This window comes from Tamandua tetradactyla, chromosome 17 (assembly GCF_023851605.1).
Source record: "Tamandua tetradactyla isolate mTamTet1 chromosome 17, mTamTet1.pri, whole genome shotgun sequence".
In the NCBI taxonomy this organism is placed as follows: Eukaryota; Metazoa; Chordata; class Mammalia; order Pilosa; family Myrmecophagidae; genus Tamandua; species Tamandua tetradactyla.
Window position 1 is genome coordinate 9,950,215 of NC_135343.1, and position 17,096 is coordinate 9,967,310.

Consider the following 17,096-nt stretch of genomic DNA (forward strand, 5'->3'; position numbering starts at 1 on the left):
CTGAGGCCCAAGCTCACTGGCTTTAAGCCCAACAATGGAGAGAACACAACTCAGGATAGAGTCCCCACCCTTAGGAAAGCCAGCTTGGGCTGCACCTGAAAACCACACCCTCAATTCTAATGCCTTACATATGTTGTATTTTAATTCTATAAAGTACTTTCAAAGACCTTATTTTTAATGCCCTCTTAGGCCCATGTTCAAACCCTTGCCTAGAAATGAAAAAGAATGAACATTTACCACATGCCTACAGATCACATGTTGTGCTTAAATATCCTATTTAACTTGAGATCTCTCAGCTAATAGAATGGTAGGATAAAGACCAAAGTTCATTACATGCTATGCTGGTTTGAATCTATTATGTACCCCAGAAAAGGCCATGTTCTTTTAATCCATTCTTGTAGGGGCAGACCTATTGTGGGTGGGACCTTTTGGTTAGGATATTTCAATTTAGTTGTGACCCAGCCCATTCAAGATGGACCTTAATCCTTTACTGGAGTCCTTTGTGAAGAGGATAAAAGACAGTAAAAGTCCAGAGAGTTTAGAGAGAAACGTCCCGGGAGAAACTAGTAAGGGCCCACAGGAGCTGAGAGAGAAAGCCATCGAAACCAGAAGATAGAATCAGCAGATATCGCTATGTGCTTTCCTGTGTGATGGAGGAATCCCCGATGCCAGCAGCCTTTCCTCAGAGAAGGTATCTTCCTCTTGATGCATTAATTTGGACATTTTTGTGGCCTTAGAACTATGAATTTGTAAACTAATAATCCCCATTGAAAAAGCCAACCCATCCATTTCTGGTATATTGGATTCTGGCAGCTTTAACAAACCGAAGGAGATTTGAATTGTAACAATCAGATATGGAGCTCAAAGAGAAGGAAGACAAAGTTGTCCTTAAAATTATATTAAATCCTGACCAGCTTGTGGGGGCTTATAAAACCAGTTCCACCTTGAAATATTATACTTCATTCTGATCTTTAATTGCCAAGAAGTAACCCTATTTCTTTTCTTATTTCATAATTTTAATGAGGATCTTAAGTTTAGTTTTTGGGGTGAGGATTTTCTTATTCAGTGCCTTAATCAAGGCTTCCTAATCAGTTTTAAATTCTGGCACGTTTGCATAAAATGGTTTGTGCATTTGTATGTCACCTGAAGTGACTGGCCCGAGAACTGGCTTCCCTTGAGAGGTGAAATTTCTCAGCCTTCTGGATGGAAAGTCTGATTATTAAGTCTCCTTCCACTGCTATTTTTAAATTATCCCATTGTTATTTATCTATTATCCAGATAATTTAAAAAAAACCAACCACACGAAAATGGGTCCTATCCTCTCCTTTTGGAGGTGGGTATTCCTAGCCCACCTCCCTGATTGTGTGAATGGGTCTGGGGTAGGAGGCAGGGAGAGGCCAGCGCTATAAGGAGGAAAGTGAAGACTGGCCAAGAGAGGGCAAGCCTCAAAAGAAAGAGAAGTAAATTGAAAGCCCTCCTGTCCCGTCCAGCCAGGGTTCAGTTCCTTTCCCCAACTTCCCAGGGAACAGAAGTGAGTACAGCACCCGATGTCTGCCTCTTTCCCTTGTGTCTGGTCAGAACAGTACAGCGGGGCTGGGTGGGTCCGGGACCACTGAAGAACTGTACCATGGGGATGGGGAAGTAGGGAAATGTGTGCTGCCAAGAGTGTGTGTGTGCCTGGGCATCTGGGCAGGGACAGGGATGAGACCTCTTGAGTTTAAAGAATCCAGCCCCCACTGACGGGGGGCTCCACTGGAAAGCAGGGTGAAGGTATTGATGCGCCTGGGAGGACTGCTCTGGATGGAAAGTCTAGTTGTTAGTCTCCTCCCCGTGTGTGCACTGCTGCAAACCTATTAAAAGCTGCAGATACACTTGGGCACCTGGCTCTACTACGGCAGCGTGCACTTCACTGTAGCACCAACAGTCCAGACTGGTTTTAAAAAACTATTTTAGAAGGTGAATGCTGTTTTCTACTTCGTTTCTCATGAAGGTTTCTGCCTAGTCAGTTCTGTGTTGTGAGTGTTGTTTCGATAGCATGTCAGAATTGGATGCTGTAGCTGCTGTGCATATGTTTTGTTTTTTATTTAAGTGATATGAACTGATGCCTTTTTAAAAATATTGCTTAGAGTCTAGGCTGTTCAGGTGTCTTGACGTTTAAACACTATGGTGATAGATGACTGAAAGCATTTTGACAATGATCATTTAGACAGCCTAGAAGATTTCCTGAAAAACGTAACTAAAATAATTTTTTCACAAGTGACCACTCTTCACTGAGGGGGTTCTGTTGATCAGTTTGTATTCAGTTGTATATAATGTGAAACCTGTAGTAATTCTATCTGAGGTCTAGAGAAACACAAGAATATTTCTTCCAATTAGATGTTTGGGATCCTGCTTAGACACACTGACAATGTCCAGGGAAAATGTACATATATTTATATGTTTTTCAAAATGCTAGTGCCTCATTAAATGGTGGTTGAACATAAGCCGTCTCATGGAAGGCAATTTTATGGCTGTGACTCTGACATTAACTTGGCATCCTTTTCTACTTCAACTGTGCCAACTCTGCCCTGGAGAATACATTAAGATTTCCCTCCAGGTAATGTGACATATGGGCCATAGATCTGGATGAATCCATAAGATAGAGGAAATACTCCTAAACAGAGATTTAAAGAGAATGAAGACACCCAGACTGTCCTGCCTCTAAGAACAGGAATGCTAAGACCAGCTGGCATTTTGATACCACAACAGAACTAACTATTTTTCGGCAGACCTTTAATGAGTAAACATAAAAATCATTCACAAATCAAGTTTACTCAGTAACTAATAGCCTAAAATGAATTTCTTACACACATTATTTTTTTTCTGTTTGTAGAAAGGTCCAGGTTCTTTCTCTGTTCTGACTTCTCTCAGTTGAGCCTTTATAACAGAAAAAGAAACAGCAGGCATTTCCCTGCAAGCCCCTATCCCGCCCCAGTAAAAAGTAGGAGAAAAATAATACATAAATTAAAATAGAATTATATTAAACATTCACTTCTGTGTTAGGTGAATTTCTTTCACACTAAGACACAGAGGAAGAGACAGGCAAGCCGGGTCCTAGGCTGTCTCCCCACTGACACTCCAAATTGTGCAGGGAGTACCCACGGCCCTGTTAGAAATATGGAGTCTGGAAAGTTTTCCTAAGGGTAAATGGTGCCTCGGCCGCCTCAGCACTGTATCCGCTGGGCTCCCCACCAGGGCCAGCTCCAGCACAGGTCTTTAGTTCGAGGTAGCGGTGCTGCTGTTATTCCCCAGGCAAGCGAGAAGAGGTGAGCAGCATGCACTCCCCTAAGACTGGTCTTTATTGTGTCGTGACAAGTTTCACAATCATGCTGATGATCCGAGATCCTCGAGGACATGTACACAAATCTATGCTCGGGTTTTTTATCTTATCCTGGAGAAGCTGGTCAAGCTCGCAACGCAGTTCCTTTACTAATTCAGCCACCTAAAACGAAACCCAGAATATAAGCAATACTTGGGGCAACAGGGCAGGATAAATTAGTAAGGGAAAAATACCCCAATTAAGGCTATCATAATCCTAGATTTTTCTGGTGTTAATTTTAACCCCATTAAGAGAACAAGCAAAACTAATTAGGTTTTCAGTCTAAAAGTGCTAAGTTTTCTTGACTTATAGGAACTATAGGAACTAACTATAGGAACTCAATGCCAGTTCTGTAATATACTAACTTGGGGTTCATTAAAAGGGTTACTCTATCACATCTCATTAAAAGAATGTAAAATCTGAAAGTAAGGTTCTTATGTTATATTCTCTATATTAAAGCTCAGGTAACTTCTACCATCTGCTCTGTAGGGGATTAAAATAACTGAAGGGCTGTGCCCTGTGGTAATGCCTCCACGTCTCAGACCCTGTCAGTAAGTTCCTCAGTGACCACTCTGACATGTGCTGATAACAAGAGAAGCAGCTTCTCCCTCTCCTCTGCTCTTCCTATCCAGGTTTGCACCCCCCCACCCCACCCCCAGCAAAAGTCAAATACAAACCCCCCAATTCCTCCTCTCACTTGACCAACTGCTACAGCTCTACCATGTAACATCATAAGGCCGAGTCACCAGGTTCTCTGTAACCTTTGGCTCCCTGCCTGCCTGCTGAGCTGCCACTCCTGAGGCGTTTCCTGTGCTACTCTCTGAGGCCTGCTGCTCCTCTCTGTTCCAGGAACTGTGAATACTAATCAACTTTCCTTTTATACATATCTGATGTCACTCATCCTTGTTGCACCTGACTATCCATATAAAGATCCTTATTCACACATGGTCTAAGAGAGAGAAGCAGAAAGGTAGAAAATTAAAAAGAGTGGGTATCAAACAAAAAAAATCTTTTTAGCTTTGGGATACCTTTTATGCTTTTGGAGAGGGAAGTAGCTCTGTGTTGTTAAAAGCATTTTGCTCATCCTGATGCTGTAGTGGACTACAGACGTCTTCCCAACATCTCTTCTCCTCTCTTCCACTGTGATCATCTGTGCAGTTTGGACCCTGATTTGATACGTTCGTGCCACAAGCCTTGCCTTGCCAGGGTGAATGGGTCATATAATCTGGGCCTTAGTAATCAGTCCCTGACATTTCTTTGGCCACAGGAATTGGTTTAGGAGAGGAGGTTTGATGAGCTTTTAGGAAAGAAGGTTCGTGTCTTCCCTTTTGGATGCGTGTTGCACAGACAAGCCAGGAGCTCCTGTAGCCATCTCTTTACCACAAGGTCAGCCAGGCTCTTGTCATAGAGCTGCTACATCAAAACAATCTGCCTGGCTCTCTTGACCTTCACTGTCCATTACAGCAGCCATATGTGGCTATTGAGTGCCTGAAATGTGGCTAGTCCAAATGGAGATGTGTTGTAAATGTAAAATATACACCAGATTTTGAAAGTTTATAATGAAAAAGAACGTAAAATGTGTCAATAGTTTTTATATTGATTACATGTTGAAATTAAAGCATTTTGAATGTATTAGGTTAAGGAAATTATACTAAAATTTAATCTATTCCTTTTTACTTTTTAATGGGACTACTATAAAATTTTTAAATTCCCTATGTGGCTCACAGTATGTTTCTTTTGGACAGAAGCTGCTCTAATCCTTACAGTTAAAGAGGCTGATAACTTCCCTTAATGTTTGAGTTGGTGTTTCTGTTTCTTGCAACATAAGAGGTCTAAAAGATGCAAATGTTAAGATGAATTTTTATTTCTTAAACATATATTCCCATTAAATGCCTTTCACAAAGACTCCATCACATGATAAATAACTGGGTCCTGAGCATAATAGGCAACAGCTTAGAATTCAGACCCACCTTCTTCTTTACGTATTTGTTTTTTAAAAGGCATTGGAATCAGGGTGATTTTTATTTACTTTTGCTTATCTGTATTTTCTGACTTTTCTTTGATAATATTTACATAACAATAAGGAAGCCCCAGTGCCTTCACTCACTTACAGCTTGTCTTGAAACTGAACCTTCCACACTAACCCATCCTGGGTTTCCCCTCCCAGTGTGTTTCCTGGAACTCCTACTGGAGCTCACCCCTAGCCTCAATTCAGCCCCCTCTTTTTATTCTCTCTCTCATTGCAGACCTTTCATTCCTTCTTAATTGGCTCATTAGCGCTGTTGTTCTTGATACCTAAAGGAATACCTTATATTTGTTATTATCAAAGCCTGTCATGACCCAAGTGTTGTAGAAGACACCAATTATTCATTACCTGATGGGAGACAGCTGCAAAACGGATCCAACCATCATCCAAGGAAACAATGAACTCTCCCCTCTGAAGCTGCACATTCACTTGACCTCCTCCAAACAAGACCAGTGGATACACAGACACCATGCTGCAGTCTCGGATGAACACCCGACTTGTTTTGATCTTCTCATGGTACACAAGGTAGGGGCTGTCAAAGTGTCTGACCTATAACATAACATCTAAGGTTACAATAGTGAAATCCCTGGCAACAAAAGGGATACTCACCAGTCCCATGGATTTAAATGTTACCTGTACATTAATATCTCCTAAAACTTATCTCCAGTCTGTGCCTTTCCTCTCAGCTCCAGATCTGCATGGGCAACTGCCTATTTGACATCTTTACTTGGGCATCTAATAAGCATTCCAAACTTCTTGTGTACAAAAGGAATTTTTGATTCTCCTCTGCTCCTTGCAATGTTTGCCATCTTAGTAAATGATACCCCCATTCACCTAGTTAGTTAACCAAGTCCCGAACTTAGAGTTTTCTCCCCCCCACCACTCTATCATCACTAAGCCCTGTTAGCTGTTCTCAAAATACATAATGAATCAACATATTTTCACCACTACTACAGCTACCACCTTAGTACAAACCATCAGCATCTCATGTACACTACTGAAATGCTTCCTAAATGCTCACCCTACTTTTATTTTTGCATCTTGATAGTTTTCTAAACAGCAGCCACAATGATCTTTTAAAACATAAAACCAGTTATGGCTCAAAACCTCCCAGTGGCTTTCCAAGAATAAAACCGTATATCCTTTCCACAGCCTATAAGGTCCTATAGGACCTGACTCCTGTCTGTTTAAATGCATCTCCTGCCCTAATCAGCCCACTCCACTGACACAATCCATTTTCTTCCATTTCTTAGAAAATATCCAATATGCTTCCACCTTGTGATCTTTGCACTTGTTTCCTCTAAGGATCCTTAATTTAGGACCTGCTCAATTGTTTTCTCCTCAGAGAAGTCTTCTTTTACCACTCTATCTAAAAGGGCCCCTCCCCTGTCACTCTCTATCCTGCTATGTTTTTCCTCATAGCTTTTGTCATTAGCCTGAGATAGCTGTTGTTAGCTTCTGGCACTAGTAAATACTGAATGGATGCATGAATGATTTGGCTCTGTCATGGTAAACACAAAAGAGGAGGAGTGGAGCCCACTCAGGCCCCAGGATCCACGTGTACATGCAGCTGAGAGGAGGATGACCTCTGGCCCTCAAGTTCCTCCCTCTACGTGAAGAGCTCCTTTTCATGCTTTGCTGGTACTTGGTAGCTCCAGGGGGTTAACCAGCCCCAATACCCCAAACTCTTTATTCCTCTCTTCTCCTTTTTCTCCTTCAACTTTGCTACAACTTAATTAAGCTTCTGCTTTCAGGTAGGCACCATGTTAGCCACTGAGAATGTAAAAATGAACAAAATTTCACAATCTCATGAGGAAGATAAGACATTAGACCATAAAATAATGTGATATATGCAACAGTGGCTAACTATATATTGTATGATGGTGGAACAGTAGAAGTAAAGAGCAGCTTGGAGAGAAAAGGGTACTGAAGTGATTTTTAGTGGAATCTGGAAAGAAAAGTAGGAGCTTGCTTGAGAATGAGAATGCAATTCCAAACAGAGAGAACAGCCTGTCCAAGGCATGGCGTTTTAGGCCACCACTGGTAGTCTGGTATTGATGTAGCATCAAGAATGATGAATGGGGTTGTGGGGGATATGGTATGGGAAGGGGCCAGTTTATGGGACGAGTCAGGTGAAAGAATAGTGTACTCCAAATTAGAGGGGTTTTAAGCAAGGAAATGACATTATTAAATGTATGTTTTGTAAAGATAATTTTGCAGCAGTAGTGTAGATGACTAGAGAAAGAAAGCACCAGAAGTAAGGTTATTATGTTACTTCAACAAGAGACAGATGTTTGGGGTTTGAACTGAAGAAGTGCTAGTGGGGATAAGAGGAGTAGGCAAACCTAAGATGTCAAAAAGGCAGAATTGTTGGGACTTGGTGACCAACTGGGTTGGAGTATGAAGAAAAGGAGCAAGGTACTGATTTAGATGGTACTATTAATCAAGACAGGGAACAGCCAAACAGATGACTGAATTGGGAGATAATGAGTTTCAGCTTTTGAGTTTGAGTTGACTGGATAGTTGATGATTCTTACAGGAGACTCAGGAAAAACCCCAGGTCTGTGGAGAAAGAGATGTGGGGATCTGTAACAGTGTGTAGGAGGCAGCCAAAACCAGGATGTGCATGTCTATGTATGCTTTGGTGAGAAAAACAGAACTAAGGGCAGAACCACTACTATTTCAGGGCAAAGGAGAAAAGCAAGTAAAGAAGAATGTGGAGAGATGATCAAAGAGATAAAAGAAAGTGACATTTGCAGAAGCAGAAAGAACATCAAAGATAGTTTCAAGAGGAAGGAGGTCAGCAGTGTCAGGAAGGTGAGGACTAGGAGGCGCCCACTGCATTTGGCAACCAGGAGGCTGCTCGTCACCTCTGATCAGTCTTGTGGTGTGGTGGAGGCAGAAGCCTCACCACAGTCAGCTGAAGGAAGAATGAGAGCTGAGGAAGCAGGGACAGCAAACATGGGTCACTTGTGCCCTTCTTAGGCTCGGATTCAGTGATGCAGTTACCTCAAGACTTCTCAAATCACCACTGAAAAGAAATAATTTTGCATCTGAAAGCAAGCTTGGGTATCTTTTTGCTTCCAGTAAAATTTTCTTAAAATGGAAATAGTCTTTCCAGAATTAGTCCAATTACCAGTGTGCTTATACTTATTCAACACTCTTCAAATCAGTGGTGCTGCTGAGGACAGTGTTTCTCAGCCCAGGACCAGCCATATGTAAACATATCCATCACCATTCTGACCTGATAATTCACTGATGAAGGGTGAATATGCACATATCCATCGTTCTTGGTGACAAACTTCAACTCATCTGATTTTGGTTGCATTCTGACAGCTCCAGTACTGGTCTTCTGAAATTTCCCTTCTGGGCTTTTTACCTAAACAACAGGTATTTGTGAAAAGAGATCTATAATATATATTTTCGTTTAAGAAGTATCCCCTGGCACACAACCAGTATTGTTTGAAAGACTGTTGTTTCATTCCTGTCACTTCGTTTCCTTTTGAAATCTTTTTTTTTTTACCACCAAGAAGTGTGGATGTGGCACAGCAGCTCTGTGACTGGGCCACAACAGCCGTGTGGGGAAAGAAACTATGTAACTATCTCAGGTTTGCAGGAGTTACCAGGTACATAGCTTCCCACTGGTGACGATGTTCAGGGATGTGCTGTACTACCGATCTCAATACATCATTTCCAGATGAAGTTCTTTCAAAACATAATGGAACAACTTTCTATGAATAAACAGACTATTTTCATTTGGAAAAAAAAGCATAAAGAAAAGCTTATGAAATATATGTACTTTTTACAAAAATAATGAGTTTTGTAGAAAATATACATTAGCAAAAAAAGAAAATAAATCTTCTGTAATCCCCTAATTAAGAAAAATTAGCACTAATATTTGATAAATATCATTTTAGCTTTGCTAGATATGTTTATATAGAGAAATAGATATTAAAAAACACAATAATATAAATATATACTGATATCAAACTAAAATAGGATCATTCATTTTTATAATGTACTTTTTTACTTAATATATCATGTTGGTAATGGATGGTGATAGCACATTATGAATGTAACGAATGCCACTGAATTGTATGCTTGAAAGTGGTTAAAACAGTAAATGTTATATGTATGTGACTACAATAAAAATAATATAGAGATATACATAATATATATCTTTATATATATATATATAGAGAGAGAAAGAGAACATTTTTCCATTTTGTTAGAGATTTCCTTACAATATAATTCTAAGTGGTTATACAGCACCTTGTAAAGATCTATAATAATTTAACCAATACATTCCCTACTGTTGAATACGTCGATTGTTTGCAATTCTAGACAGTGCAGGAATGAACATTCTTCTATCTTTATCTTTGTGCATACATGCAATTATTTCCCAATAAATCTGTAGAATTGAAACTGCTATCTAGAAAGGGTATATTAATTTATATTCCTATCAAGAGAAAGTATGCTCATTTTGGGGGGCTCAGGATAGCAACAATATTATAATTTATAAAAGATTTATTATATTTATTATAAAAAGATTATAAAAAGATTTATTATGTTCATTATATTATATTATTATATTTATATTATAATATAATTTATATATTATATTTATAAATATTATATATAAATATTAATAATATTTATAAATATATTTATAAATAATATAATTTATATATGTTATATTTATTATATTATATTATTAAATTTATTATATATTCATTATATATTTATTATAAAAAGATTTATTATAAAAAGATTTATAAAAAGATTTATTATATTATAAAAGACTTATTATAATTTATAAAACAATATTATAATTTATAAAAGATTTTTGCTAATTTGAAAAGGAAAAAGCTATTTCTTTGTTTTACTTTGCATTTTCATATAAGTAACACTAAACATTTTTGTATGTATGTTCATTAATGTTCTTTTCTCACTTTTCTATGAGATTGTTAATCTTTTTTCAGTCTTTCTTAATGATTTGTAAGTGTTCTTAAACATATAGACTTCACTGTTTTATAGTGAATTCACTGTCATATAGACTTCACAAGTTTTAAACATAAAACTTCACTGGAAATTTCTTACACCGCATTTATCTTTTTTGTTTCTACATTTAAAGTCTCCAAAGCATTTTTTCCCACTATTCTTTTCTTCTTAACTTTTTGTTTTGATGTAATTATACACTCACAGGAAGCTGCAAAAACAGAAGCTTGTACTCTTTCTTCAGCTTTTCCTAATAGTAATTTAATACCTTATATATAACTATAGTATGATATCAAAACCAAGAAAATGACATCCAAATGATTTTTTTTAAGTCTCAAAGAGTTTGAAAAGCATACAACTGCTAAAGCCGAAAATGAATAATTAATCAGCAGTTAACTAAGCAGTTGACAAAAAAGTTAAGTCCTTGAGAAATGATTCTACTCTTCCACATTCAAATACTTTCTATACTTCAAATGGTCTCTTATTAGGGCTGGATAATCAAAACCCAGGTAAAAGTCCAAAAGCACACTCAAGTGGGGTCTTTAGAAGGCTGGCTACAGGTAGTCCCAGGGCAAAGCACTGATTTGTGATTATCTGGTTTTAGTTGAGTATAGAGGAAATAAGGATAAATGGGAAACTGTTGTAAAATTAAGCTGACATCTAACCTAGAAAGATCAGTTATGCACAGGGTGGCTGACAGTGTGACATTTATGTCCATCTTAATTTCTGAAACATCATGCCAGAAGGATTAAAGAGACATCTTATTTTATCCAATAAATGTATTCTTGAACAATGTATCTAAACAGATTTTGGTGACTTGAAAGACTGGAAATGGGCACTAAGGAATTGCTAGTTTAAAAGGCTGTGTATATGTGTGTGTGTGTGTGTGTGTGTGTTTCTCTTTAAGATGACTGATGTATGTATCTAAATTTATATTCTTTGGCTGTAGATAAAAAAAATAGGAAGACCCAGGAAAAATGTTTGTTACCTGCACTACATTTGGATACAGAGCAGCACACAGCATTGCTGATATCAACTTGGGGTTCTCAGCATTTGAGTTTGCCTATGAGGGAAATACAGGATTAAACTGATTAGTAATTTTGCCAATTAATTTGGGTACTTCTGTCTGACCTGGAAATTTGCCAAATTCTGATCTGGAATTTGCCATAATATTTTATCTGTATCTACAAAAAAGAGCATCTAATTTCTATCTCTTTGCTAGAAAAAATTATTTCTAAGTAAAAAATAAAGCTACTGGATCACCATCACATAAGATTCACCCCAGGGAGATCACAATGATTCTTTCTACATCAGCAAAGCAGTTATAAAGCCAGGGTTCCTAAGCCTCAACAGTGAAAAAGATTCTGGTTCAAAATCGCCAGAAAGAAAGTACTAATTGCACTTAGGACAGACAGGCATCGGGTTCATATAGAAAAAGTATTTTTCCTATAGTTATACAGAAAATTGTCCCGGTTTAGAAAAAGGCTGGGTTGATTTGAGGATACATTATTGGAAAGTCTAATCTACCTTATATGGATTTACCAAGAATTAGTGTGAAATATAAAAACAAAACCAGTAACAGCAATTAACAGAAAAATACTCTGTTTTTGAATGTAGCTGATACTTATTTGTGGAAAGAAGAAAATCAAAAATGCCACCAATGCAATGCTCACAGGGCTTAAATGAAGAATGCCTGTTAAGTGTTCCTAAATTAATATTTATGTGCTAATTAAAGAGAAATAAGGGCTAAATACACATTCTTTACCTCTTCTCCTGTAGCATCCAATACACCATCTCCTCCTTGGGCCCTTTTCTCAATTTCCCTGGCTCTGAGTCCCTCCTTTACAAACCCTATATCTGATAACAGTTCAGTAAATTGTCGTTTGAGGCTGGCCATTTCCTGAAAGAAGTGTTAAGAACCTTTAAGCAAGAGTGTCAACATATCAAAGAAGGTAAGTTTAGAGTCTTACAACATTGAGTGGCCATAAAAACGTATCACATCAGTGTGCAGCAATAAGGCTCATACAAGTTATCAAACAGGTATGAGAAATGTCTTGTCTACTCATTTCCAAAAAGGCAGTTCTCACTCAAGCTTTCAGAGCTGAAACAGTTATACAGAAATATTAAAATTTCAGAAAACACAAAAGATCATTTATTTAGATGACTTTTTTTTTTAACACTGTCAATGGATTTTTGGGTAGGTTTGATTTTCCTGGAAATTCTTAGGACAGCAAAAATGTAGTTTATTTTGTTTGAAAACCCAACTCAGAGTGCTGCGACACTGTCTCATTTTTCCTATTTGTGTTTCTGCCAAGTCCTCTTAGTTCCTTATTTGTGCCTTGAGTGGTTAGTGTACTACTCCCTTAAATGGAAGCAGGATGTTCACCTTAGCAGAACTTTCCCTCCTCTTTTACCATGTGGTCTCACTGGCTCACACCTCTTCCTAGAATAGGGAAGTTATGAAGTGGTTTAGATTTAAACACCCTTTTTTGTAGCTGAACACAAGAGTGAGAAAGAGAAGTGCAAATCTCTTCTCTCTGGCTTCTGTTTAAATAGAAGTTTCGTGTCAAATAATAGAGGTAGAGAGAATGATAATCAAGGAATGAAATGCCAAGCAGCACATCCCTGGTCTCTTGACAGCAAATGAAGTATCTTCTTGGAATGGCTCAAGTACATATAGCTAACATGGCAAAATATAACTAAGAGTTAAATATCTAGAATTTCTACTTCATAACAAAGTTTTATTGAAATCTTAACAAAAATCCTACAATCTGAGGTGGGGTTTAATGTTTGATGGACTTCATAGATCACAGCAAAATCGACATATGTGTTGAGGAAAAAGAAGAAATCAATTTAGTAAGATATGTAATTTAAAGGGAATATACTCATTTTCACTTAAAATCTTCAGTGAAAGAAAATATTTATGTGTGCCCCTTTTATATAAAATACCCTTTAAGATCAATATATTTTAAAAAAGATCAGTGGTTCTCAACCTTGCCTACATATGAGAATCACCTGGTGAGACCAACAACAGCAGTGACAACAACTGCCAGCAGATGTTCAGACCCTACCTGCGGAGATCCAGATTTAATCGGGCAAGGTGCAACTTGGGCAGTTTCATCCATTTTTTTAAGGGCTCCCAAGGTGAACTTAATGTGCAGCCAGGATTGAGAATTATTGCTTTAGATGGATTTAGAATAAAGCTACAACCTCTATCTTCTCAAAATGTCTCACCCTGGTACAACTAAAGGCAGCAGAGAGTGAAGGCAAACATTGGGATGGTTTTGAGTTCTCTTACTTCATTCATCTTAAATAACCAAATTCACTCATTCATGCATTTACTCAATGAATCTTTACTGAGTGACAACTGTGTGCTTAGTACTGTTCTTGGCAATGGGGATACAGTGGTGAACAAAAAAGACAAGGTCTCTGCTTTGATGGCCCTTATGAGATAGAGAAATAATAATAAATAATGTCAGGTACGAATAATTATTAAGAATGCATTAATTTTGCATTCTACTCCATAATATATCAGTATTTTAATCTGAAAAATACAGTCCATCCCCCTCCATAGCCCCAAAATCTCTGCATGAAACAGATGCTTTGCCAAGATGTGTACCACCTTTATTCTGGTTTCTCATGCCACTTGGAAGGGGACCTAAAAGACTGTTCCAACAGAGGATAGAAGCCCTGCCTATTACACAGAAAAGTTAATCAATCTTTCTCTGTTTTGAATACTTATTATTGACATATAGTAGCTTCTGGTGATCATAAGAAAAATAAACAATAAAAATCTGGTTTAGTAGTTCTTTGGTTTGGGGGGAGGATAAGGGAGTTGGGGGTGGTCATATACCTCATTAGGAATGATGAAAGCTTTGAACTTTCTCCAGAATGATGTCCATATGTATAAGCATGCAATTTTGCATATGATATCAGGGTTTATGGATCCAAGTTAAGAATGCTTGGTATAATTATTTTAAAAAGTGACTTCCAGTAAGCAGTAATCTTTAAAGCCTATATTCTACCTTATTCTCCATGTAAGTAAACACAAATTTACTGGAAAAAAAGGAAAATGGGGTCAGATGAAAGGTTCAGAACAGAAGCTTGATGTCATACCTACTTCAGGAATCTGTTTTACACAGCTGGTTAAGCCAAGTATATTTCAGAAATAACATTTTCCATGTCAAGGCAAGACAAGTGAGACAAAGTTGCAACACCTCTGGTGAGCTACTACAATAGAAAATGAATGAAAAACTGCTACAGAAATCGCTCACCTGAAGAACTCTCCCAGACAAGAAGTTTTGCCTGCAGTAATTATAACTTGCACGTACACCTTCTTTTGTACTTAGCCGCCATCCCTAAATTTTAGAGAAAACCAAATTGAACTTAATGTTGTCTTTCTTTCCAACACTTGTAATAAACCTCAACTATTAGGATATGGACTTACCTTATATGCTTGTAAAAGGGCCAGGTAATCACTGTTTGCGAAGGCAAATTCTAGCTTTTTCTGGTTAGCTTCCTCTTTTTTATCCCAGGGAGACACCTACATGAGGAAAACCCAATTTGAAGGATGTATTTTATCTCAAGGTACTTAAATGGCACCTTCTTACTACTCAAGCCAGGTGCCCTGAGAGAGCACTTCGTGTGGAACAAAGTGTCCTCAGTGTGTGGCTGATTAAAAGCAATTATAATCAAACTGACAAACTAACGGTCTCATCTGTCCTTGTGAATTTGCCTGCCCACTCAAAATAAGCTTTTCTGGGTCTTTTAGTTTTAAATAGCATAATGCCATCAAAGAGCCACTTGCTTTAAAAGCTGATCTAAATTTCTCTTCACTCTGTGGTATCTTATCTAAATTCTACAGATTCTTCCTTGTCTTTTATACCAGTCTCCCTTATTTCTATATCCATAACTAATGCTTTCCTCCTATTTTCATAAAGTTTACAGGCCCTCGCTTCCTCTAAAAATTTGCCAAATTTACAGAGAATATAATTTTCACTGCTCTCTCCACCTAACAAACACCCCCTCCCAATTGATGCTCCTCTGCTTTCTCAGGCTCTAAAGATTCCAGCGTGAGCTTTTGCAAGCGAAACCAAGGCCCCAGCTCTATCACCGTGAAAACTGTTTTAAGCAACTATAGTATAATGCTTCTCTCTGTTTTGTATATCAGTTCCTTCCTTTGAAGGAATGCCAGTGGGAAAAGGATTACATTCAGCAGATTAAAATTATGTTCATAGAGCCCAGCAAAGGACAAGGGACTCAGTTTTGGCTAAGGATGACGTCAATATTTCAAATGAACTCTCAGTATTCCAATAAAAGAAAATGGTCAGCGAGAGGTTTATTTAGATGATTTGAGAAACAGGCAATACAGATCCTGTTCCCAATATTGATACTGATTATGCAGCCTAAGCAGGTTACCTTACCTCTTCTGGGCCTTGGTTTTGTCTCTGTTGTGAAATGAGAGGGCTAGACTAAGATCTTTTTGCATATCTGAATGTTTACAATTCAATGAAATAAAACATTACTACTGCAGAAAATAATTACAGTTATCCCACTACCTACATAGATAAGCCCTGGAAAAATAAAGGCAGATGACACTCCACTCAGTAACAGCAGACTATACATTCTTCTCCAGTGTACAGGGAACATACTCCAAGACTAGACCTCATGACAAGCCAGAAAACAAATCCCAATAAATTTAAAAGGATTGAAATAATACAAAGTACTTTCCAACCACAAAAGAATGAAATTAGAAATCAGTAACAGAAATACACCACCACATAAAAAGACTTATACATCATAACCAAGTGGGATTTATCCCACTAATGCAAGCTTGGTTTATCATCTGTAAAATAATTATAATAAGCTTTATCAATAGAATAAAACACAAAAAACACATAATCATCTCAATATATGCAGAAGAAGAATCTGAAAAAATCCCATACTCTTTCATGATAAAAGCACTCAACAAATTAGGAATGGAAAGAAACTTCCCTAACCTGAAAAGGGCATCTACAGAAAATTCACAGCTAACACCATACTAAATCGTGAGAAATCGTTGCTTTTCCCCTAAGATCAAGAACAAGACAAGGATGTCTACTGCTGCTACTTGTATCTAATATTGTACTGGAGGTTCTAGTTAGGGGAAATGGGTATGAAAATGAAATAAAAGGCATCCAAATTGGAGAGGAAAAGACAAAAAACTCTCTATTTGCAGATGACATGATCTTATATATAGAAAATCTTAAAGAATCCACTGAAAAGCTGAGAACTAATAAATGAGGTTCAACAATTGAAAAGTCCAAATTGATAAACAGAAACAATTGTATTTCTATATATATGCAATGAATAACCTGAAAATGACATGAAGAAAACAATTCCATTTATAAAAGCATTGAAAAGAATAAAATACTGAGGAACACATTTAATAAAAGAAATGCAAAACTTATACTCTGAAAACTACAAAACACCGTTGAAAGAAATTAAAGATGTAAATAAATGAAAAGACATTCTATGCTCATGGACCAAAGACTTACTATTATTAAGATGGCAATATTCTCCAAATTGATCTACAAATTCAACACAATCCCTATCAGAATCCCAGTTGGCTTCTTTGTAAAAATTGACAAGCTACTTCAAAAATATGTATACAAATACAAGGGACACCAAATAGCCAGAACAATTTTGAAAAAGAAGAACAAAGTTAGAGGGCTC

At 37.5% G+C, this 17,096-nt stretch overlaps 1 protein-coding gene across 4 annotated transcripts in view; it reads right to left on the reverse strand.

The window, feature by feature from the left end:
* Window positions 1-1,640: 1,640 nt before the first annotated feature.
* Window positions 1,641-17,096, reverse strand: part of DHX57 (DExH-box helicase 57) — a 176,037-nt gene continuing 160,581 nt past the window's right edge. For 2 of the 4 annotated variants that reach the window (XM_077134030.1, XM_077134032.1), the window contains 7 exons: window positions 14,830-14,925; window positions 14,657-14,740; window positions 12,148-12,282; window positions 11,371-11,445; window positions 8,629-8,763; window positions 5,733-5,933; window positions 1,641-3,481 (listed from right to left, as the gene is read on the reverse strand). In XM_077134030.1, coding sequence (XP_076990145.1) covers window positions 3,338-3,481; window positions 5,733-5,933; window positions 8,629-8,763; window positions 11,371-11,445; window positions 12,148-12,282; window positions 14,657-14,740; window positions 14,830-14,925 — 870 coding nt within the window. In that variant the 3' untranslated portion in view covers window positions 1,641-3,337. The remainder of the gene's footprint in view (window positions 3,482-5,732; window positions 5,934-8,628; window positions 8,764-11,370; window positions 11,446-12,147; window positions 12,283-14,656; window positions 14,741-14,829; window positions 14,926-17,096) is intronic. The other 2 variants (XM_077134031.1, XM_077134029.1) reach the window with 2 other exon arrangements.